Source organism: Xenopus laevis, chromosome 7L (genome assembly GCF_017654675.1).
Source record: "Xenopus laevis strain J_2021 chromosome 7L, Xenopus_laevis_v10.1, whole genome shotgun sequence".
Taxonomy (NCBI): domain Eukaryota; kingdom Metazoa; phylum Chordata; class Amphibia; order Anura; family Pipidae; genus Xenopus; species Xenopus laevis.
Genome location: NC_054383.1, coordinates 95,843,429 through 95,869,562, shown reverse-complemented (window position 1 = coordinate 95,869,562; position 26,134 = coordinate 95,843,429). Strand labels below are relative to the sequence as shown.

The 26,134-nt window shown below is 40.7% G+C and overlaps 1 protein-coding gene across 3 annotated transcripts in view; it reads right to left on the bottom strand.

The window, feature by feature from the left end:
- The window catches only part of LOC108696552 (Golgi integral membrane protein 4), a 109,988-nt gene that overhangs the window by 74,502 nt on the left and 9,352 nt on the right, over positions 1 to 26,134 (bottom strand). The window contains exons 1-2 of one of the 3 annotated variants that reach the window (XM_018226024.2): positions 685 to 1,042; positions 324 to 647 (exon numbers count right to left, since the gene is read on the bottom strand). The exons of 1 other annotated variant lie outside the window; for it this stretch is intronic. In XM_018226024.2, the coding sequence (XP_018081513.1) occupies positions 324 to 513 (190 nt within the window). In that variant the 5' untranslated portion in view covers positions 514 to 647; positions 685 to 1,042. Of the gene's footprint in view, positions 1 to 323; positions 1,057 to 26,134 lie in introns of those variants that run through there. One more of the 3 variants, XM_041569356.1, reaches the window with a different exon arrangement.

Here is a 26,134-nt window from a genome sequence, read left to right as displayed (position 1 = left end):
AGAAATGGTACACAGTACCTAACTGACTAACCAATAAGATCCATGTGTTCTGCCACACCCTAATCTCATGATCGCACACAGTGGTTGCACTGCTGTCAGACTCTGTCTCTATGAGTTAGGGGGGTCCTGCAGGGAACTTTGTAGCCGACAGAGGTGCCTGAGCACAAGGCATGTGGCACGAGGAGGTTAATTTGGCTTTCCAGGCAGGGATCTGTATTGGGAAAGGGAATGAAGAGCTCTGCCCATCAGGAAACACATGTTCCCCTCCCCATCCCCCCCGGAGGATATCAGGAGCAGAAGGAAATCACAAGCCCATGGCTTACCTTGTAGCTGGGCAGACAGAGCCTCCTGCTGCTGCTTGTTTCTCAGGGCCAGGGCTTCTGAGCTCTTGGCTTTCTGTACGATATGATTGTATAGGAAGATGCCGGTGGCCAAGGCCAGCACTAACAGCAAACAGAAGCCTGTATGGAGCAGACTCTTCTGCCTCCTGCTGCTGCACATCCCCGTGCCCATGTTCCTGCACTAGTGCCAGCCTAGGATTCAGCTCAGCATGGGTACAGGGGCAGCTCAGACACCCCTCAGCAGCACCCAGATAACAGAGCAGCAACATGCACGGCCACCCAGGAAGAGCGCAGCATCATTTACACCTCCCCGGCAGGTCTGAGTATCACGTGCAGGGGGCACACAGTGGCCATCCAGACAGCGGGATCCCACATCCACAGCTAGCTCGGGTTCATGCAGGACACAGTCTTCAACCCACCGTCCAACTTTACTCTCCTAATAAGGGCTTCACTTCACAGTAGCACAGTCCCCTGTCTGAGCGCCCCCTCGGGATTTCCTGCTGTACGTCTCCCTCACACCAGCAGCTGCTCAGTACAAACACTGGCAAGGAGGGGGGGTACATGCCCCCACCATGTAATTTTGTCCTCAAACAAGGCCAGTCCGCTCCTGATCACTGGAGTCACTGTGCCATTTACAACTCTCCCTTGCTGTTGAGATTGTCCCCACCTGTCTGTCAGTGTTTTCATCCAATAGCTGCCTTCATAGCCCCTCCTCTGGAACCTCCCTCAAAGAAAAATCTCCTGTACAGTCTTCTGCACATTTTTTTGCCCGCCCACATCATGTCACCCCTCCTTATAACCCAAATGTTGTTCCATACCCAAGCAGAGAGAGACGCTGCTCCTGGCTGTCTGCCCTCCCATATTATTCTAGTACTAGACATTAAGCCCTTTAAATTAATGGGCGCTAGAACATATATAGTCAAACATTCGCCAGAGACGGTCCGTGGGGCACATGCGCAGTAGCGCAATCCCACGGACACAGGGACTGGACGCAGAGACACTTCAACTTTATTATATAGGATAAGACACAGCACCACTAGAGAATGAAGTTAAAAAGTCTTTATTTAGAACATATGGCTTCTGATCTGTGACAACTGCAATGTTTTTCAATGTTTATATGACTTTATCAAGTTATTATTCCCTACTTTGTGAGTGCATGCAGGGTCGAAGGCTGCCATTATTATCAGTACGGACAGCGGAGTGAGCCTGCTGTCGGAAAGACAGGCTAGTGCTAATGCAGTTAGTCAGCTTTTTAGTGACCACATTGTTTGTTACAATATCTTCCTTAGTCCTAGCACTCCCATGGGCTGACTGACAGGGACACCAGCCAATAATATGGCTTATGCTGAGAGAAGGTGGGGCTGTTGAGTTAAAGGTCTGCAGTTAAACACCATAAAGTGCCCTTTTGTCTAAGATGCAATTTTAAGCCAATAATGAAGGGTTAAGGTGGCCCAACCTGTGATATTTAGCCAATTACAGTTTCTGTCAGGATGCTGCTGGGAGTTATGGGTCAAAAAAATGTTTCAAAAGTCTGGGCTTCTTAAATCAAGTGACTATGGGCAGAGCCACCCTTCTCACCGTCAGGCACAGGGGGGGGGCAACAAAAGAGATTTCAAAAATATTTTTTACTTGTATAAGATATAAGAGTTTTCTTCCCCAAATGTGTAACCTAACATATGCTCTGTGGAAGGAAAGTGTTCCTATTGGCCCAGATGTATTATGGGTAACCCTTGCTATAAAATGGGGGAGCTGCTATGTTCTTGCTCTCTGGACAGCTCTCTATGAAGTGAGTGGGTGCTGCGGTGGAGCCTGAGGCCGGTGTCTGGTTGCTAGGGTCCAAATTACCCTAGCAACCATGATAATAATAAAAAGTAATTTGAAAGTTAGAAAGAGTCAGAAGAAGAAAGCAAATATTAAAAAATAAATAAAAATAAGAAGACCAATTGAAAAGTTGCTTAGAATTACCATCCTATAACATACTAAAGGTTAATATAAAGGTGAAACATCCCTTTAAAAGTCAAATTGCCAAATAGTTCCTTAAATAATTTGCATTTCTTAAAAGCAGTAGCTGTTGGTCCCTCTCTGCACTCCTGGTTCTAGCTCTTAAAGTAGCAGAAGTCAGCATACATCCAACCAAACCAAGTCTGTCAATCAGTTGGCTTCTGCTTTATTGTTTCAAAAGTATATAACAAATTTACATAATGAATGTATATCAGACAACTACTAAAAATTACATTTTCTTGCAGTATACAAAATTGGGTTAACATCCCCTTATATAAGTTTATATTATATTGGGGGGGGTTGTTTCTAGTTCCTAGTGGTTTAAAGAATGGCATACCTACAGAAATTAGAATGAAGCCAATATTTCTATAACAGTTGGGAACAGAGTCAGTAATAGAAAAAGGCTAATCTGGAAAGAAAAGGTTTGTTGCTAGTGTAGTGTAGAAATTAGGATGAAGCCAATAGATAAACATTAATCTAAACACTAGTAGGAACAAGGAGAGGCATATATTGTAGCCTAATATGTGCAAGGAGATCCAAGTGGGCCAGTAGGAAATATTTGGTCATGGCTTCTGGTACTTTGAAGAGTAAAACTATACAACCTAAGTTAGCCACTAGCCCCATCACCTGCTTACTTTCCGACATAATTGGCTATTACCCACAGGATACAAGGAGATAACTTACTAATAACCCACAAGATGCTTCAGTTGAATTTTAACTTTGGCACAAGAATTACCGAAACACAAGCTAACCCTTGCCATTGCCCCATGCTGCCTGCCCTGGAACATGCATTAAACACCTGCCTCCTGCAACAGGGTCACTCACATTTGGGCTCTATGCCTTGCACATAGGCCTCAGGCGGCAGCTCAGCCCATACATGTAGCTCAGTCTAGCACACAACTTGGCGTGTCTGGGGTCAGACTGGGCGGATTGGACTTTGGGTAAAAATCCTGTGGGCCCTGACCCCCTCCGCACAACTCAGGATCTGCAGGTGTCCCTTCAGACCACATCCACAAGTGAGTGAAGTAAGGGACATGTGGTGCTTGAAGGGTTGCAGCGCAACAATGAAATATGCAATGAGGGCCATGGTAGCTCTAGAGGGGCCAGGACACCCCAGTCTAATACTGAGCATCTCTACACTTAACAAGAGATTTACAAAGCACAGCCAATATGCTTGTCAGTGTGAATATTTAGTTGGCCATGTCTACTGCATAGATGCCACACAACAAGGGTTTTAGAAAGTTTGGTGCAATTCTAAACCCAAGTCCAGCCTCCTGTATTTATTTGGGTGCCAGCAGCAGAGTGACAGGTCTGCTTTCCCAAGCTGTTCTGCATAAGCCTGGTCTCAGCATCATCACGTGACTGGGCAGAGTGGCCCGGCAGCCAGTAAGACACATGTTACAGAAATGGTACACAGTACCTAACTAACCAATAAGGTCCATGTGTTCTGCCACACCCTAATCTCATGATCGCACACAGTGGTCGCACTGCTGTCAGACTCTGTCGCAATGAGTTAGGGGAGTCCTGCAGGGAACTTTGTAGCCGACAGAGGTGCCTGAGCACAAGGCATGTGGCACGAGGAGGTTAATTTGGCTTTCCAGGCAGGGATCTGTATTGGGAAAGGGAATGAGGAGCTCTGCCCATAAGGAAACACATGTCCCCCTCCCCATCCCCCCGGAGGATATCAGGAGCAGAAGGAAATCACAAGCCCATGGCTTACCTTGTAGCTGGGCAGACAGAGCCTCCTGCTGCTGCTTGTTTCTCAGGGCCAGGGCTTCTGAGCTCTTGGCTTTCTGTACGATATGATTGTATAGGAAGATGCCGGTGGCCAAGGCCAGCACTAACAGCAAACAGAAGCCTGTATGGAGCAGACTCTTCTGCCTCCTGCTGCTGCACATCCCCGTGCCCATGTTCCTGCACTAGTGCCAGCCTAGGATTGAGCTCAGCATGGGTACAGGGGCAGCTCAGACACCCCTCAGCAGCACCCAGATAACAGAGCAGCAACATGCACGGCCACGCAGGAAGAGCGCAGCATCATTTACACACAGTGGCTATCCAGACAGCGGGATCCCACATCCACAGCTAGCTCGGTTTCATGCAGGACACAGTCTTCAACCCACCGTCCAACTTTACTCTCCTAATAAGGGCTTCACTTCACAGTAGCACAGTCCCCTGTCTGAGCGCCCCCTCGGGATTTGCTGCTGTACGTCTCCCTCACACCAGCAGCCCCTGAGCACAGACCCGACTAATAAATGTTCAGAGCAACAACAGAGCACAGTGCCCTGGACTTGAACACTCCCCCCCAAACTTGCAATATTTTCAAAGAGGAAGAAGCGCTCCCAAAGGCTGACTGACATTGAAACCAGCCAATGGTATTGCGAGTGCTGAAAGAAGGCGGGGCTGTCAAGCTAATTGTCTGCAGTAAAACACCATTTAAAGCGGCAGGATGCCTTGTTTATAAATTCGGTTCACTAATTCCTGCTGCTAAAGAGGTTCAGTAAAACAGTTCCCCTGTAAGAGAAGGGTCTCATAATATCAGGTTGAGTTGGAGATGCCATACCCATTGCTCTAAAAAGCAGTAATTCAAGTCAAGGTGGGCCAACCTTGAGCTTTAGTAAATTACAGTTTCTGTCAGGATGCTACTAGGAGTTATTGGTCAATAAATGTTTCTAAGTTTCTTAAGTCAAGTGACATACCCTTCTGACAGGCCGGCACGGGGGGGCATATAAGACAATAGACTGGCTCAAGAGAAGATTTCAAAAATATTTTTTACTTGTAGAAGATGTAAAAGAGTTTCCTTTTCTAAACTGTTGCTCTGTGGGAGGGAAATGTTCCTATTTGTGAATAATTGTTTCTAGTTAGTGTCAGGGTAGATAGACAGTTTGAGTTATTAAGAACAGTTCTGTGCTACAGTGAGGAGATTGTAGTGTGGAGTATTTCTGCATATGAAACCTGCCAGACTGTAGATACTCTGTAGGTTAGGACCCAAGCTCCTGTGTGAAATCCCTATGAGGCAACAGATGCTGAGGTAGACAAGTCAGGGGCACTCCTGCAATGAAGCAAGGTTAGAACATTGCCAGCGCCGGATGTCGTGGGGTCCTATCTTGCTGCACAGTTCTGGCGGCGCCCCCATACTCCCACCTCCCCGCGAGCACTGGGGAGCTGTGATCCTTGGAAAGCAGATGGACAGCATGCCGCCCCTAATAGTTTGCCCTCCTAGGCCCGGGCCTTTGTGGCCTTGCCACAAATCCGGGCCTAAACATTGCCTAAGGCAGCAGTGCCCCACAAGTTACCAGGGGAGGCAAACAGCCACTCCTGGTAACTTTAAAAGCCACATTTCCAATTATTAATCCAGAAATCAGCTCTTCTTCATATTTGTTCTCACTGCACTAGCGATTCGGTCCCTACCAATGTGCAAATCACCTCAGAGAGGCAGAGGGGCAAGAATCACTCCTGGAAACAGTTGTGTAAGTCTTGGGGGCACCCCCAAACCCCCTGTAGTTAATGACTGGACACGTTTTTTGAGTAATGGCCAAGTAAATCAACCATCAGTAGCGATCCTAGAGGGGGGCGGGCCCTGGTGCGTGACGTGCAGCCGGGCCCCGCCCCCTCCGTACGGCCACATTTGGCCGCATTTTCAGCGGTGAACGGACTGCCGGGGGGCCCTGAGGGGGTGCAGGCCCGCTCGCAACCCCTGCTCCCCGGTAGTTCCGCCACTGGTTGCCATCTGGCCGATATTTTACTGGCCTGTAAAATGATGGTTGATCCCAATGTTATTTGTAGTAAAAAAAGATAAATATATAGGAATGTTAGCAATCACTTAAGTTGGTCCCATTCATACATTTGAAAAGAAAAAAACAGGCAGTGAACAGAATGAGCTATGCCCAGAGAGTTGTGGGGAATAATAAATGGGGTTCCCCAAACAGATGCTACCCTGTAAGCACCTCCATCTATTTTTTCATTCTCTGTGACACAGTTAAAATGGTTCACCTTTAAGATAACTTTTAGTATGTTATAGAATGGCTAATTCTATATAACTTTTCAATAGCCTTCATTTTTTCTTTTTTATAGTTTTTTAATTAACTGTAATTGCCTTCTTCTTCTGACTCCTTCCAGCTTTCAAATGAAGGGGGGTGTAACCCATTTAAAAACAAAGATTGTAAGGCTGCAAATTTATTGTTTATTGTTCGTCTTTCTATTCAGGCCCTCTCCTATTCATATTAAAGTCTCTTATTCAAATCAGTGCATGGTTACTAGGTATTTTGGACCCTGGCAACCAGATTGCTGAAACTGCAAACTAAAAAGCTACTCAAAGCCAAAAGAAGCCATAAAAAATGAAAACCAATTGTAAATTGTGTAGGGACCTATAGGATCTATTAGGCTCCTATAGAGTTAATCCCCTACCTTTGCTTAAGTTCTCTTTTCCCTTGTTATTGGGCCAAGCCCTTCTAACTGGTAAAGTGTGACATCTACACCTGTTGGACGGGGAGTGTAATGACACTCCCCTGCCACACTGCTGTGTGGTGCTGTGTAGGGAGTGGCCTCTTCCTCTTTGGCTCCTGGTGTCTGTGCTGCTAGGTGTTTCCCATTGAGCCTGGGATCACCAAGGCCCCAGTAAGCCATTTACCCCAAAGGGACCTGTACCTTTGGTGCTGAAGTCGGGAACCAGGCAATCCCGTGAACGAGGATTAGCTATCATTAGGGCAGATCTGTAATAGTCTCTCTAGGGGAGAGAGATAGCCAGATTAAGGTAGTATGAGCAGTTCTGTGCTCCAACAAGGAGAATAGCAGGGAGTAGCCTCCCAAAGGCTTTTAAGGTGCCTTTAGTGTAGGGAACTCAGTGATAGGGAATTCAGTTTAGCAGAGCACTGCCTGACCCCTACTTGATCGATCCTGTTTCACTTTGGTCGCTGGTCTTTGGGAGTGAGATATTCTTCCTACTGTTTGACTTGAGGAGTGACTTCTGTACATGCTGCATCATCATCATGCTATCCTTTCTCCTCTGTGATATGCTAACTCCTACTGCAACTCCTGCGTGAGTAAACCTGTGGTCAATTGCTTTTGCATATTGTTGTGCTAATAAACCATCTCACTTATTTTCACTATCTAAAGAACCTCCTGGCGTCCATTATTCTATCTTTCACACTAATTAGCCTGTGGGGAAGCTTCCATTTAGCGAAGGCTCCACCCTGAGTGTAGTTTCACAGTGTAACCCATGCTCATACACTAGCTGGACACCCTTAACCCCTAATTAGCGGGATAGGCCAAGAAAGCGTTACAATTGTATCAGAATATTATTATTAGTATAAAAGAGAACAACCCCTTTAACTTTACTGAGGTCAGAATGCCAGGAGTACCATAGGTGTGCCATACATCGATCTAACTGTGGTTTAATATGGGTGATATAAAACATCACAACCCCACAACATAGGACCAGTCTGTAATGCTCAAGCACTGCATGATTCCAGTGTTTTTGTACTGAAACTCAATTGTGATGGACAGTGCCCTTTGTATTTGCGAAGGCTGTTTTAGGCAGCTAACATACAGTACACATGATAAAGTGGCATTAGCCCAGAGACAGGCATCATTACATGTTTTGGTAGAAAAAAACATGATTTAAAATGTCACATGGTGACAAGTGCAAATTACATATTTCTGGGCTCCACTGCAAGATTTCTTTAGAGTTTTCCTTTTCTTGGAATATTATGGGGGGATTCATTTCTTCAGAAACATTTTGCTTCACTTGGCTTTAGAGTCTGGTGAGGTCCCAATTGGGCCTGCTGCCTCAATTGTTACCCCCCTTGGCCTGTACACTTACTCTCTAATGAATAAATATCTGGATTGGTAACTCAAAATATTTACAGCATGGTAAAACAGAGTAGTAATGCAACACACAAACATCACCATAAATCAATATGCATTCATACAAAATGTTACTGCACACTCTTATTTACTAAAGGTCACCTTCAATCCAGGCTTCTTACATTGCAGCTTAGATAATAATGTCTCAACTCTGTTGTCACTCTTCATACTAGAATGTGACCCCCCTGACATATCTGCAATTTATAGCTCCAGAGCTGTAGTTTACCACATATTGCAGTCAGGCTCAGCTTTATTATCCAAAATAAGTGTTGGTTTAAATACATAGCAGTGTATAAACATGTTATAGTGCTACATATCTGCCTAAAATAGGTAAAATAGCAAAAAAAAAATATAGCATGCACACAGCATAAATCACATTGTTATACATGTTAACAGCCATGTAATGATGATATTGTACCTTGCATGCTTAATGCACACATTACATGTGGTTACTGCTTATACGAAAAAACAGGAACACAATAGCTGCCACAATGTCGCAGAAATTCTGTGGATAAATGCAGGGAAAAACACCTAGTCCAAAATTTGTACTTGTACACTGCACTGTGTTCAGAAATAGATGCAGTGAGTTCCAAACACAAGTTCTAGTGGGACCTACATTGTGCAATGTGATTTATCATTTGTGATACAAATGCAGGGCAACTTTCGGCTATCCACTGAAGAATGAGGAAACTGTCAAGAGCAAACTGTTGCCAGTGAAATGTGGATACCGTTCAGTGGCGTGGGCCCATACCCCCTTGGGGCTTGCCGGAGAAGTGATAAGTTTTATCGTAGGTGGTAAGGCAGGGGGAGATTTTTGCCGCACGTGGTGGCAGCACTCCAGCACACAATTTATATGGGGGGGGTCAGGGGTCCCAGGTGCGCACCCTGCACCCTGGCCTGCCGTAGCCAAGTTACTGATACCATTACCATAACAGCAGCCAGATGTAAGTGACATAGCAAACCTACCCAAAACTGATATGACCCATGAACCGATAAGTACTTATTATACTGAATCTGACCGCTAGTGGTCATATATTTCATTGGCATTTCTTAGTATTTTTATTGGCATAATTAAAATACTACACCATCAAGTGTCCTCCAAAGCCCATACATTGGAAGCATCACTCCAAACTGCTATGGAAGGACCAAGCCATGAGCTCAGAATAGTGTGTTTTTAGAATTAAAATTTGTCAAAATTAAATGGCTGCCCCCATGGCTACATGGCTATAGTAGTCTTTCTGAAGAAAACACACCAGTTTAGGGGCTATCCCTGAGCCCTACCAACTGGAGTCCCTACTATATGGCAGTTGTCTCATGAGGAAGTACCCCATACTATAATTTTATTGGTGGTGCACCATGCTGCTCCATCTATGTCACCACTCAAAGGTTATTATGTAATAAAAGGCATTAAGTTTGCCCATGAGCAGTAACCCATAGCAACCAAGCAACAAGTAGAATTTACTGGTCACATATTTAATTATTGGTTGCTTCCCCTGGGCAAACTTGGTGCATTTTAGTACATATGGAGGCTAGTGTGTTCTAACAGGAGCTACCTGGCACTATTTTCACCTTAATAGCAGGATGTCTTATCCCCAACTTTACTAAGGCATCCGTAAAGGGTCCTGACTTAGTGAGGCCTCCTGCCTTATTCACTCCATCAGCATTCAAACTCTCCATGGGTGAAGTCCAAAGAGACTTGTTCTCCTTATATAGAATAGGGAAATAAGGCATAAGTGACACAACCTCACAGTAGGGATGTTTTCCTTCTTATATCTCCTATACAGTCATATCCAAACTATTATATTATTATTACATGATGCATGCTATATTTTGCTATTCAAATATGCTTTGTATCATGGGGTGTAAGAATATTAGAGAGAAAAGGGAGAGGTACAGAAAGGGATAAATACTTATACAGGGATATATAAAAGGAAGGTGTGGGGCTAGGTTATGTCATTCTAAAGGCAATGAGGGACAGAAATTTGGCATAGCTGGCAACAAGGGTGATTTCGGATAACTTTGTGATGCCCCCTGAGCCCATATGCAAATATTGCAAATATATATATATATATATATATATATATATATATATATATATATATTATATACAGTATATTTTAAAATATCAGCAAGCCTCTCAAGTTCTTTTAACAGAATTTGTAATAAGCACCAACCCTTGTTACATGCAGAAATTGGCCAGGAAAAGTGATAAGAAGGCCCGATGCATGATAGTTTAAAATCCAAAGGGAATGAAAGAGCTTCCTGTAATTACCAAAGGCAATGCCAATGTATTATGTATGAGCAGAAAATTTTATTTGCAAATGACATATGAAGCTGTGCATGATTAACACCTTCTTGAATAATACAAGAATACATTGATGCTTTGCAAATAAATGCTGTATACCTTTGGCATTGTGCTTCGGCCTGGAGGAATGGTATTCTCAGTTTCATTTAGTCTGTCTAAAACCCTCTACAAACTGATCAACAAGAAGGCAAATACTTCACACCATTTGGCCAGCTGCTATCTGAACCCAAAATACATACTTTCTTAGTCCCATAATGGTATAATTAGTCCCTGGATCAAATTACAACCAAAATTGTAAACGACAGTAGACATGTCAAGAAGGTCTTTCATCTCACCTGAGTTAAAGGGAAAAGTAACTAGCCTTAAATATGTAACTTTCTATGTCTCACATTTGGGACCATAAATGCACAGAGAATAGTAGGAAAGGGGTTCTCTGTGTCACAATAACAACATTGAACTTTTGGGAGAGCTCCAGCTATGTAAATGATCATCACAGTGGTTTATTTAGTAAAATGTCATTGCTCACAGGTTTCTACATAAAATCAGTTTTTTTGTACCACTTGGCTTGTGTTCCTTATTATAAAATGAATTTTGATTACAAATTATCACATTATTATTGCAGGCAGCGATGCTTCTGCTGAAAGTATTTGAAAATGGTGAAAATATATGAATTGTAAGATGTGCCATCTAGTGGCAATTATATATTAAACAAGTACTATTTTTTTTTTTCAAAGTTTGTAAAGAGACAAGAAAATTTTGTGACAGAATATAAACAAATATATCAGTATGATTTGGAGAGGAAAACAAACATGAAACATTTCCTGAGGGTGTCAATTATGGTCTGTAACTGACTATTGGTAGTCCCAATGTAGGCCTACACGTGGTTCTGTTTGGCAGTACGCCTGGTTTTAAAGAAACCAAAACTTGCGTTTAAGCCAGGAATTCAAAAATAAGCACCTGATTTGAGGCCAAGGGAAGCAACATCCATGGGGTTGGTGAGCAACATGTTGCTCGTGAGCCACTGATTGGGGATCACTGCACTAAGGTGACCTTCCATTTTGCCCCTACCTTGCTCATCTTCAAGGGCACAAGGTAGGAGCATCCAGGATACACATGTATCCAGTCCTCAGTGCAGAGTGCAGTGTCTAGGAAAAAGCAAGTGCTTAGGAAATGAGCACTTAACGCTCTTGCACATCTGAGCCCAGGGGTCATGAATGTGCCAGAGCGTTGTAGGGTGATGCCACTCGGGTGCTTTGCTGTCTGCATAAATTCGCTTCTTGTGCTGGTGGCAGAAAATGCGGAAATGTTTCCTTTCACATATTACACCTATGTGATTCATCTGGCTATGATAAGGTGACTACTGTAATCAGTTTCGGACTGACCCACAGGGATACCAGGAAAACTCCCGGTGGGCCCAGGTGTCAGTGGGCTCTCCTGCTTCAAAACATTTGGCCTATTTCATGGCCATTAACTATTTCTATGAGAACAAAGAGACTAAATAGATTGAATAATAGATTATAGCATGTAAAGAAAAGAGACTAGCAGAAAAGCGGTTGCGTGAGGAGAGGAATTATAATAGTACTGACAGTGGGCCCCTGATCTAAGCTCTTGTGGTGGGCCCCTGGTCTAAGATTTTTGGGTGGGCCCCTGGTGTCCCAGTCCGACACTGACTGTAATTCTTTTCCATGCAAAGGTTTTTTGTGCATGTGATTAAACCTGCATGTGGCATTAGAAGGACTAAAAGGACTAAAATTCTAACATGTTTAATCAGAAAAAACTTACCAGCCCTTTCATTAATAGGTTTACTCTGCCACAAATTCACTATTAAAATAACTGCCGTTAGACTACTTGCACCAAATCCACTATTTTGGATTCGGCCGAACCCTCAAATCCTTCGCAAAAGATTTGGCCGAATACTGAACTGAATCCAAATCCTAATTTGCATATGCAAAGGGGAAAACATTTTTTACTTCCAAGTTTTGTTACAAAGAGAGATGAGATTTTCCTCCCAGCCCCTAATTTGCATATGCAAATTAGGATTTGGTTCAACAAGACAGAAGGATTCAGCCGAATCAGAATCCTGCTAAAAAAAAGCCGAATCCTGGCCGAATCCCAAACCGAATCCTGGATTTGGTGCATCCTTACTATCTACTATACAGAACTCTGTGAGTACATTCTGATTTTCCTGGACTAACTTCTGACTTATTATGCAATGGCATTTGGAGGCAACTAGGACTGGAAATGGATGGAATTACCGAGTTTGGAGGTGATTCGGGGGAACTAGCATGGCAGTGATGCTGACCGGCCCCTCCAAAAAAGGCAAATCCTCTACCTACCCCTCATCAATGGATACACCATAAAACACCACCATGGAAAATATGAGGTATGTTTATTGGCAGGATTTATGAAAAGTTGTAACTGGCCCTTTAAGGGGTAAATTCAACTTTTGTATGGTGTAAACTGTAGTATTGTATTTAGTCTAATTTATTTTATGTAGTTTTTTATTTTTTTATGTGGTTCATAAAGAGTGCAGAGTATGTATGTGGTATGTATGGGTCCTAAGGGGTGAGATTTTACACCCAAATAGACTTTATATATAGTCAGAGGCTCTGTGTTCCACACCAAAAATGTACATTAAATGTACAGTGAGGGCAGTGGGTGCTGGCACACAAAAGATGATTATATACAGTTGGATGCAACAGAACCTGGAACCAGTGGCACCACCTCTGTCTGGAGGGGCTGGTGTGTTACAGGCAGAAAAGGTTTGTTTCTTCTGTGGTACACATACACACAGTCTTACACTCACCAAACATGCCATCAGCATTATTTTAGATATCACTGACCTTCTGTCTGCAAATCATTGTGTATATCACAAAACAGTGTGATCTCTTTCTAATTTCTTTTCATGTGCTATGTCTATTCTTACATTAAAGTCACAGATCACCTGTATAGTGTTGATGAGTCTGCACTATTCTATCAGTGACATGTATACCTCAACTCCTTGTGAATAAATTGATTATTCCTCACAAGGAAACTTCAGGCTAATCAAGAAACTCGAAGTGACGTATGTCGACACAATGAGAAAGCATATTCAGATTAGTCCAACAATGGTCAAAGGCTATATCCTAAGATCAAGTGTCCAGTGCATGAAATGCGTAAGGCTATGCTGTATCCTTACTATGTCATTTACTATGCCTGTTCTGGATGACCATAATAACCGATTGTCCCCTTGTGCCTCTGCATTGACTGGCAGTGCCGGAAGACCATCTTCTGCTTAATATAGTCAATACGAACCTGAGGAGCCTTCCAAAATAGCAGCATCAGTAAAGCGCATGCCCCTGGTCTGGGAGGTCCACAAAGTCATAGGCTCGATTCCAACCTCTGCTGAAAACTCAGTGCCAAATCAACTGTGGTTGGTTGTGTTTTAACTAACTCTGGAGAGTGATGGAAAGACAAGTGCCGGAAGTCCATCATCCGCCTTCCATTTGGCTGCCATGGGATCTGTGAGTGTCTGCTGTATCTTCTGTGGGATGAATGTGCACCCAAACCACAGGTAATTACTGGTGAGTTTTTGCGTCTAAAAAGACCCCTTTTCTTGTGAAATTTCTAACCTTTCTTACCTCAGAAGGCAAATATCCATCCCTGGTAACCGAAGAGATTTCCATTTTGTTTAGCCAGTATTGAAAGAGACAGGACCTCCACACTCTAAACCACCTCCTAAAATGTATGCAGCACCACAATATTTATACAGTCTCGGAAAAATGTGGAAGAACAGATTTCAAATGGTGCTAAAGCAAGGGAGTATTATGCAAACATACACCACGCTAGCCTCTCTACAGTATCATTTGCATAATGCTTCTCTTCTGCCTACATTTAATTGGTAAGGAAGGAAGTGAAACGTGACAGCAGGAATCTTTCAGGGACTATACAGCTAAACGCAATAAGGATCTTCATTTAGCCAAAGCGCTACATATGTTTCTGTAATTTATCCTTGTGGAAGAATATTTATTCACACCAAATTGGAAGCAGGATTATATTTTTAATTCATGGAGTCTTTAGTGCATGAGAAAGAGGCGTTTAGATTATAAAATAGGCATTAGTGTAATCACCAGCAAAACTGCCTTGTTTTTCAGCAGTGATTCAAAATGAACAATAGCATAATCAATTATGGATCAACGAGCATCTTCCCACCTCTTTGTTTAAGGGTCTTTGCACACAAGTGCTTTCCTCTTCTGCTCTCAGTATGTTTCTGTTCATGTCAAGTAAAAACCTGAGCCAGCAGAAGTCTATTCACAGAGCTGTACTTTTTCTACAGTGCTTTCTGAAAGTCCCTGCAGTACTTTCTAAAAATGTTCCCCTTGTTCTACATAAAAAAAATATAAAAAATTTTTTGTAAAAATATAGTGTTTATAACACTCGTTATATGCAATGTTTTTTATAATACGCACAAACCAGTAATTACCTGTATATTCTTATAAATGTAGCTTGTTGCACATGGTTCATTGAAACGTATTATAATAAATAATTAACCTTCAATATTGAAATTTGAGGACATGTTTCTTGTATACAAGCACTCACCCTGTGGCCACTTGCTTTGTGATTCAGAGATGGAGAGACCCATTTATTAAAGGTCGAATTTAAGTATTAGTTAGTTTATTATTTTTGGTATTAGAGCTTTTTGAAAATCTATTTTCTCTAAAATCATGAATACCACAAAAGTTATTAAAAGATCCAAATATAAAAAGTAAGAATTGAAAAGAAGTGCTGAACGATCTAGAAAAAAAAAAATTTGAATAGGTATTGTACCGTTTATCCAGAATGCTTGGGACCTGGGGTTTTCCGGATAATGGATCTTTCTGTAATTTGGCTCTTCATACCTTAAGTCTACTAGAAACTCATGTAAACATTAAATACCCAATAGGCTGGTTTTGCTTCCAATAAGGATGAATTATATCTTAGTTTGGATCAAGTACAAGGTACTGTTTTATTATTACAGAGAAAAAGAAGATTATTTTTAAAAATGTGTATTATTTGTATGAAATGGAGTCTATGGAAGGCAGTCTTTCCATAATTTGGAGCTTTCTGGATACCATTTTGCAGATAACAGATCTCATACCACTAAAACCTCTAAAACATCTTATTGGTTGCTATGGGTTACTGCTACTGGGCAAACTTAGTGCCCCTTATTACATATTGGGGTTAGGGTAGAGAGATTGTAAAAAACACAAATTTTTAGAGAAAAAAATATGATTAGTGGAAAAAAAGAGGAAATCCAAATGTTAGTTAATAGGCCCCTCAGTGTTGATAAACATTTTATTCACCAAAAAAATATTCAAGCAATTTACACCATTAATGACACCAAGGGGCAGATGTAAGAAGGGTCGAATATCGATGGTTAATTAACCCTCGATATTCGACTAGGAACTAAAATCGTTCGACTTCGAATATCGAAGTCGAACGATTTAGCGCAAATCCTGCGATCGAACGATCGAAGGATTATTCGTTCGATCGAACGATTAAATCCTTCGAATCGAATCGAACGATTTTAATACAACGATCGAAGGAATATCCTTCGATCAAAAAATCTCAGGCAAGCCTATGGGGAACATTGACTTCGGTAGCTTTTAGCTGCCGAAGTAGGGGGTCGAAGTTTTTCTTAAAGAGACAGTACTTCGACTATCGAATGATCGAATAGTCGAACGATTTTTAGTTCGAATCGTTCGATTCGAAGTCGAAGTAGTAGTCGAAGGTCGAAGTAGCCCATTCGATGGTCGAAGTAGCCCAAAAAACACTTCGAAATTCGAAGTTTTTTTTAATTCGAATCCTTCACTCAAGCTTTGTAAATGTGCCCCTAAGGTATTCTTTGATATAAAATAATTTATGGATACTTACGGTTAAGCCAGGGCAAGCAAGGTCCTCTCTTGAAATAAAAGGGGTATAGATTCATTGGAGGAGAGGGTAATTCTTTCCCTTTACAAAGCACTTTTCAGGCCCCATCTAAAAAATGCCAAGCAGTTTTGGACTTTGGTGCTTAAATGGAATATTATTGGAACAGATAAAGTCCAGAGAGGAGTGACTAATGGAAGTTGGAATTATTTAGTTTACACAGGAGAAGGCAATTTAAGATGGGGATATAATAACTATGTATAAATATACAATGGACTACAAACTTTATTCAACAGTAGATCCTTCACTTGGAAATAAATGTATTCATTCATGTGCAACAAGGGACAGTGAGAATCGGGAAGTTGTGGAATTCTCTCCCCAAAGCAGTTGTACTAGCAGATACATTAGACAGATTGGCCTAACATATATTGTGTGGGCACTTAATCAGCCATGCAGAGTTGCTGTGCCAATGAGGCAAGGTGAAAAGCAAAGGTGAAGGAGGCAACACACTAGTTGCGGAAATTCGACTTGACCCCCTCTGGGGCTGGAAAGGTGAATGTGGGGAGGGGTGGCAGCACAAAAGTCGCCTCAGGTTGGCAGAGGGGTTAGAATCGCCCCTGAAGCCATGTACCCATCAGACAATTTTATTTGACCATTATGTAAAATTAAGCTTTACATCTTTAATCTGCTTTTTGAAGATACTCATTTAAGTGCCTGGTACCATTTGTTATTTAAGAAAAGTAAAGTTCACAAGGATCGACCAAAATGCAAGATTAATTACTCAGACTTCTGTGTTTATTGTTTAACAGTGTTAAATAATAAACACAGAAGTTTGAGCAGTTAATCTTGCATTTTGGTCGATCCTTGTGAACTTTACTTTTCTTGGATAATTCTGCAGCATACACAGCATAGGTGCAACACATGGATTCCGACTAATTATTGTTTCGCTATTGGTCTGAAGGTAACAGCAATATTTCTTCTTGGACCATTTGTTATTTGTCATGATCATCCATATTGTGTTTATAGTCTATGAACAAGTCATTGACATACCTACATGGCTAACAAAAACCTTATATCTGGCTGCTTTTGGTGGGAAAAATGCAAAAGCCCAAACCATGGCATGAACACAGCCTTACAATACGGCAATATTAGCAGCATATACTGTACCACTTGTCACCTAGCTTCCTGAAAGGCTTACAGTGAGTAGAATAACCATTAGAACTGTTAAGAGGGAATTTGAATAAGTCTTAAAGGGGGCCTGCCACCTTAAAAAATAATTCCAAATCCTATTTTATGATGTCAGTCAAGCAAAACAGACTTCACTTGCAATCACTGCAAGCAGGCAGGAGCTGTTTTGTAGACACTGTTATTAAGGCGAGCTTTACAACATGCCAGAATTAGGCCCCGGATGCCCATGCCTGTGCACTGGTTGCACAATTAGATGAAGAGGAGGGAGAAGTAATGTAAGAAGCCCAGTGCATCTAGAAAGTGCAGAATAGAAAGTGAAAGTAAGAGGAGGGGCAGGCAATATGTTATTGACAGCGGAGAGTATTAAACTATACCCCCCTGAACAATGTAAGTCTCTGTAAAAAGATATTGCATAAACAGCTCATATGTAAAATCCTGCTTCATGTAAATACACTATTTTCATAACAATATACTTTTTTAGTAGTATGTGCCATGTGTAATAGAAAATTGCCATTTTATAAAATCAGGGCCGCCCCCCTGGGATACTACGATTCACTGTACACACAAGCAAACCATACTCGTTAGGTCACATGAGCCAATTAAAAGACAGAGTGCTTCCAACACTTCTTCATGTTACAGTTAGAGCTGCAGTATTTCTGGCCAGCTGATCTATGAGGCTCACACAGACCATCACAAATTGGTGGTTCAAGAGATGTAAAATTACAATATTTACTTAAATATATATTCCAGTTTGGTAAGATTCTTTAATATGCAACCTAATATGATATAAACTCTCTGTTGCTTAAATATTCATTCTGGGGGTAAAGTTGTCCTTTAAACAAGTTTAGAACAGGTATGAAAGTTTTCATTTTAAAAAATGGGTTTCATGTTTATGAAAATAACTTTTATTATACAGCTTTTTATGTCTGGATCCCTTTAAAAACCACTCCCAGCGGAGAATAGAAACATTGCTTTCTGCAGTTAAAGGGGTTGTTTACCTTTAAATTAACTTTTAGTATGAAGTAGAGAGTGATATTCTGAGACAATTTGCAATTGCCTTTTTTTTTTATTATTTGTTGCTTTTGCGTTATTTAGCTTTTTATTTATCAACTCTCCAGTTTGCAATTTCAGCTATCTGGTTGCTAAAATCAAAATAATTCTAGCAACCATGCAGTGATTTACATGAGAGACTGGAATATGAATAGGAGAGGTCCTGAATAGAAAGATGAGTAATAGAAAGTAGCACTAACAATATATTTGTAGACTTTCAGAACATTTGTTGTTTAAATGGGGTCAGTGACCCCCATTTAAAAGCTGGAGAGAGTCAGAAGATAAAGGCAATTTATTCAAAAACTATAAACAAAAAATAATTAAGACCAATTGAAAAGTTGCTTAGAACTGGCCATTCTATATACTAAAAGTTCACTTGAAGGTGACCCATCCCTTTAAGAACCTGTGCAGTGGATGAATCTCCCTTTACTTTTGGTGCACATTCTAGTCATTTACATTGCAAAGACTGTCAGCCTCTTAGTTGCTCTATATATTGCTCAATATACCCTAAAACCTACACCAGAGCTCATGTGGCCTGTATTTGAGGAGTAGAAGTTCAATAGGTTAATATTTACTTCTTTACACACATTTACCATAATGAAATACATGAATCCTTACTGGGACTGCAGGCTGGCTGCTATGGCAGTATTATATAGCAAGTAATTTCTAAGAATGTATGTAGTACTTACTCTATCTTGTGAAACATGGGCAAATTTGGATGCATATGAAGATGAAGTAAAAACTTGTTATCAGGTTATAACCTTCAAACAACAGCCCACTGCTTTGCTAATTATAGTTTGGCCCAAGGGACTTGAGGAATTAGGTGGCAGTAAAATTATAGTGAACTCAGCATCTCTCTAAAAGAAAACTTAATGTGCTGATCCAACAGACATGGGTAATTAATCTTAGGGACAAGATGTCTTTACTAGAAAGCAAGCTCAAGGAAATTTCTTTCCAGGTAATGATTTGTATCCTTTTCCATGAAACAAGTGGGAAAGTTCTATAAGGTAAATGTTTAAGAATTTAAAGGACCACTAAACATGTGTATATAACCCTTCAAAGTGGTTTTTATATGTGGTTTCCTTAGTGTTTTTAATAGAGAACTTAAGCCTAAAAATCAATATAGTTAGAAATGCCGGATTTTATATACTTTCAGAATCAGCCTAAAGGTTAAACATCTTTCTAACAGTAATGATCCAGGCCTTCAAAGTTGTGCACATAAGCTCAACATCTTGGATTTTGTTAGGAGTGTCAGTGACACTGCACATGCTCAGTGTGCACTCTGCAGCTGTTGAGAAGCTTAAGCTTTGAGGTTGTCGCAAATAACCAAGCAGAAAATGAGAATTGTCATAAAAGGTGATGCTCCAGGCATAATTATTAAAGCCTGGTTCTAATTGCACTGGTTTCTGAGCTGCCATGTAATGATAATCTGAATTAATTAATAATCAGTCTTATATTGCTACTTTATATTCTATGCAGTATATACTGTATATTGTGAGTGAATCCCTAAGCTCAGTAAGTGACAGTCATTTGTGTGTAAAACCACTTTAATTAAAATACTTGCATCAAAATGGCCTCCTTGCCCTTCTGTATAGTTGTACTCTGCGCTGCTTAGTCCTTCCTGCCTTTAGTTCCTAATCGAGTGCTGCTGAATCTATTGACTAGAGCAGGGATCCCCAACCTTTTGAACCCGTGAGCAACATTCAGAAGTAAAGGAGTTGGGGAGCAACACTAGCATAAGAAATGTTCTTGGGGTGCCAAATAAGTGCTGTAATTGGCCATTTGGTAGCCCCTATGTGGATTGTCAACCTACATTGAGGCTCTGTTTGGCAGTACACCTGGTTTTTATACAACCAAAACTTGCCTCCAAGCCTGGAATTCAAAAATAATCTTCTACTTTGAGGCCATTGGGAGCAACATCCAAAGGTTTGGAGAGCAACATGTTGCTCACGAGCTACTGGTTGGGGACCACTGGACTAGAGGAACCCTGAAGCCAGCTACCACCAGGTAATAGCTCCAGGATTGGCTTTGCGCCCAGCATCAATAGGTGCATGTCTTTTATGGTTGGTGATCAGGATCTACTGGAATGCAGAAAAATCTCCAAAAACATTTAATTCATTTGTTGACAATAGAGAATAGCGAATTGTTCTGCCATACATGGATTTGTGACGAAATAACAGTGCTGCTCCATCTGCAAATTTTTTCATGAAACTGTGGAAAAAAGAGAAAAAGTTTGCCAAGACAAGAAAAGTCGCCAAGACAAAATTGTTGCAGAGATGAAAAAGTCGCCATAAGAAAAAACGGCAAGTGCATAAAAAAATATTGATGCCTATTGACTTCAATGCGTTTCGCTAATTTTTCACTGCTTCGCAAATTTTTTCGCAATTTCCCTAATTTTTTGGCGAAGTAAAATGTATAGATTCGTTCATCACTAGTTGACAACAGTAAGCAGTAGTAAAGGTGATCATAAAACAGAGCTGTGAAGTGACATGCAAGGCATTGTGGAAATTATAGTCTTGGCTGGAAGAGAGCTGGCATCTGCTATATTGTTTCAAGAGTCAGAGGCAATTGTGCAGAAAGGTGTAAATATTGTTTTGAATTGCAACTGTATTAAAAATATAACATTAAAACCTAAACTGGCACTGAAAAGCACATACTGTATATCCACACTTCCATGCCATACTCTATGTGCTGGACTTCCCTCCACTTGCTGAATTATATCTGCAAGAACTGGGCATAAATTCTGACCATCTGCAGGCAACATGTTCTGTGCCAATTCAGCTGTGTATAGTTTTTTTTCAACAACATCAATGGTAATCCATAACAAAATTATGTAATTCCAACCATGGGAACCAAATTTTATGAAATCTTATGTGCTTCAAAACCTGTACAGTAAGTGGCTCTATACTAAAAGTAGTGCTCCTTGCATTAATAGAAGTCGAAATTCATTCAGAAGTAGCCTCTATGGTATGGTAGACCCCACTTTAATGTGGTCTGAATCGTTGTCAGTCCTAGAGGATTAGGGATGTCCAATATTTTGCAATTCAGGTGAATCCCATATCCTTCTTTAAAGATTCTGCAGAATCCTCACCCAAATCCAATCCTTATTTTACATATGCAAATTACAGCAAAAGTGGGCTAAAGAGAACCGCATGCTCGAAATGTGGTAAAAAGTTTTCAACTTCTTTGTGTGACATAAAGTAGGGATGCACCGAATCCAGGATTCGGTTCCGGATTCGGCCAGGATTCGGCCTTTTTCAGCAGGATTCATTCAGATTTGGCCGAATCCTCCTGCCCAGGCGAACCGAATCCTAATTTGCATATGCAAATTAGGGGTGGGGAGGTAAATCACATGACTTGTTGTCACAACACAAGGAAGTAAAAAAATTCCCCCTTCCCATTCCTAATTTGCATATGCAAATTAGGATTCGGATTCGTTTCAGTATTTGGCCGAATCTTTCACCAAGGATTCGGGGATTCGGCCGAATCCAAAATAGTGGATTCGATGCATCCCTAACATAAAGTCACATGATTTTAATGATTTGAATTCGGTTTGGTCAGCCACTTGGATTTGGCCTGCTGAGAAGGGACGCTCCCAAACCAAATACTAGTTTTGGTGCATCCCTAAAGAGGATATGGGCAAATGTTTCATTGTCATGGTGGACAGAGGGGATTAGGTAATGTTACCTTACAGGAATATACTAATGAATTGTAACATAGTAGTAAGTTAGGTTGAAAAAAGACAGTTCATCATAGTTTTAAAACTATATATATAACCTGCCTAATTGCTAGTTGATTCAGAGGAAGGCAAAAAAAACCTGTCTGAAGCCTCTCCAATTTGCCTCAGCTGGAGAAAAAATTCCTTCCTGACTCCAAAATTGCAATTGGACTAGTCCCTGAATTAACTTGTACTATGAGCTATCTTCTATAACTTCCTGTTTTCCATCTTTTGCTAAAAAGCCATCCAACCCCTTCTTAAAGCTATCTAATGTATCAGCCTGTACAACTGATTCAGGTAGAGAAATCCACATTTTCACAGCTCTCACTGTAAAAAAAACCCTTCCGAATATTCAACCGGAACCTCCTTACATCTAATCCAAATGGGTGCCCTCTTGTCAGCTGGAAGGGCCAACTGGAAATAAAGCATTAGAGAGGTTGTTGTACAATCCCCTAATATATTTATACATTGATATCATATCCCCCTTAATTGCCTCTTCTCCAGTGTGAACAACCCAAGCTTGGCCAATCTTTGCTCATAGCTGTAATTTTCCATACCTTTTACCAGCTTAGTTTTCTTTCTCTGACCCATCTCTAATTCAATAATGTCCAGTTTGAGCGCTGGAGACCAAAACTGCATGCATATTCTAGATGAGGCCTTACCAGCGCTCTGTACAGTGGAAGAATAACTCCCTCCTCCCTCAAATTTTTATCTATATCTACCCCCTTTAATACAGTTCAAGGCCTTGTGTGTTGTTGTTTTCAGATTGTTCATCAGAAATAAAGACTTTTTCAATATGTTGAAAGTGTTGGAAGGTGAACAACCCCTTTAATAGTTTAATTTTAGGAGCTGCCTGCTAGACTGTTAGAATTATGGAAGTGTCAGTGACACACAGGGTTTTATTTTTGTTACCTGTTTTCTTGGTCTTCACCCTAGGGGTGTGTGACAAAATTCAACGCCATAGGCCAGCTTTGTAATTGCTCTGACCCTCCAAGTGTAATAGCATTATCTCTTGAAGATGCAGCACTGAGCAAGCCAGATATTGCAAGGGCAACAAAATGTTAGCCATTGCCCTTATGGTTTTTGTGTTTTTCTTTCAGCAGCAGACAGCTGATAGGAATGATTTCAAAGCCAGTTAACTAAACCCAAAGCGATCTTAAAGCTTTATGACAGCCAGTTGGGATTATTGTGAAACAATATAGTATAAATATAGGTCATTTCTACTTATACCTTGTGAGATTTGTTTGGTGCATATTTTACTGTTCTACTCTAAAGAAATATGAACATTTTCTTTTTATGGACAATTAATGGATATTCAGACACCATAGAACACTGAATAAATAGTATGGCTCATGGTAAATTACATGCTTGACTAGACTTCTTAACACTTTCACAGTATGGACTGGGGATATAATAATAATTCTGAACTTGCCTTTTTTATGTTCTGTTTTGGAGTTTGAGCCAAACCCTGAAACATTGTGCAACCACCTTCTGCTCTCAGTAAAGTTCTGCTTTTTGCCACCTGCTATCTTATGTGTTTAGTTTTAACCTTTCAATAATAGTTGGAGAAGTGGAGAAACTCACACATGGGGTGCCTCCAAGGCAGCAATACAAGCCACTGTACTGCCTATGGCGCACTTATTGCTCATACAAATATACAAATAAACTGTTACAAACATGCACATTAATATCCTTCTTAAAAACATGGTTACATTGTCATCTTATATATTTGTGACTTTTATCCCCTGATCCTCACTAATTTGAGATTAACGCAGCGAAATGTCCCATGGGCAGTCACTTCCATTTCATAATGAGTCTACAGAAGATTATGCTTTACCGGAGTCATCCAATTAAGCCCATGGGGCAGGTATTTCTAATGAAATTTTACTCATTGAGCAGCTGGTGATGAAGGGAAGGAAACTGAAAGGGACAGACAGACACTTCTTTAAATAACAATTACAGTTACAAAAAACGTTAAAGTCATTGAAAGAACTGAATGTGTATTGGAAGCTGCAGAATATCTGTGCTTGTGTAAGGGCTAACATTTAAAAATATTTGTTTTGGAATAGTGTTGGAGTAGCATAAGAAGGAACATTTTCACTCCAATGCCCCTCTAATAAATGTTGACCTATACACAGTACCACCAGGGCTTGGCTGTGACCAAACCGATGGGCATTCAAAAACATACCTGAAGTTTAGCACAGGTAGACAGAAAATGTTATTAAAGCTGGCAGTGAATTTCATGCATTCCAACAAGATTTTATTTAGCAAATCAACCCTGGATTTAGAGTTTCTCGTGGTTTGAAATGGGTTCCTATGTTCAATATTAAAGGTGCCTCCTGGGTCAGTAGAGCGAGTACTGGGAATTCAACATCTCAAGCACACGCAAATCAACAGGTGGCTGTTGCATCCAAAAAGGGTCTTGAGACAAATGTACATGCTCTTTTCAACCCTTTATTATTTCAGTTTAGTTCAGATTTAGTAGGTAAAGTAAATCTCACAGGCTTAGGGATTAGATAAGAACCTTGCAGGAACTGGCCTTAATTGGTAACAGGTAAATTGGCTGTAAAAATGATGTCTCAGTGCAGTTACAGTCTTTCGATAAAACATAAGGACAGAGGTGTTCCATGGTGGAATAACAACTGGAAAATATCACAGGTAGGTTATACTACTGAAAATACTTTCTAAGGGTATTATATCATTTTGAAATTGAATTTCCTCAACTGGCATTTGTTGGCACATCCTCTCCCCTACAGGAGTGTTGCTGGGCTTGAAACTCTTGTGCATGTACCCTGCTTTCTTCTACCATATTATGAGTCTCATAAGTCTTATAACTTTTTTTGGTTGTTTTATGGTGGATGCTGCTAGTCAATGAACTTCCCTTAGACAGTGGTGCTGCAATTGTTCTTGATAACTTGATAATGCTCCAATGTTAATGCATATGTCTGATTTCAGATTTCAGAAAGTGCCTATCATAACTTTAAATCATTATATAAGGTATTTAATATAAATTGTCTTGCTGAGATAATCTGCATATTCAGAATTTTCAAACAGAAGCACCTGAATTATTAAATTAGAATGATGTGCACTTAATTATGTGAAATCCTTTATATGAGTTGCCTATAAGTATTCTAGCTGTAAATTTATTTTATGGCTCCAATATTGCACACAGGTTTATAGGTGTACAATAACATTTGGGTTAGCAATATATGTAGTTTAAATAATGAGGACCTGCATATCAAAGCAGGTAAGCTAAACAAGAGTGCTTATATTACACAAGCATTGCTCCATTCTTCAGAAATATTGGCTAGATTCATTGAAAAGTAGGGATGTGATTTAACTGGCTTTTTTTGACAGCATTTGAAGCATATGGCAGGTCCAAAAATATGTTTTGTTTATACAGGTATTTCATGCTTCAGGAAAATATGTGTTTTTTAACGTTTAAGTTTTTACAGTTTTTATTTTTCTAAGGGGGAGAACTCATTGTGCAAAAGTGTGTGAAAGTAGTGGTGAAGTGTAAAATGTTGGTAAAGTAAAGGCACTGTCAAATGGAACACAGAACCATGATGTAAAAATATTAAGGGGCAGATTTACTAAAGGGTGAAGTGACTAACGATGGCCACGATTCTCCAGCGTTAGAATAAGTCACCGATTTACCAACGGTAGCAGATGTAACTTCGCTAGTGAAAGAGACAGACGCTAGTGCTCATTCCCACTCTATCGCCAGGCATATTTTTGCTCTAGTGAATGGACCTTACTCCACAAATTCACTAAGATGCAGAT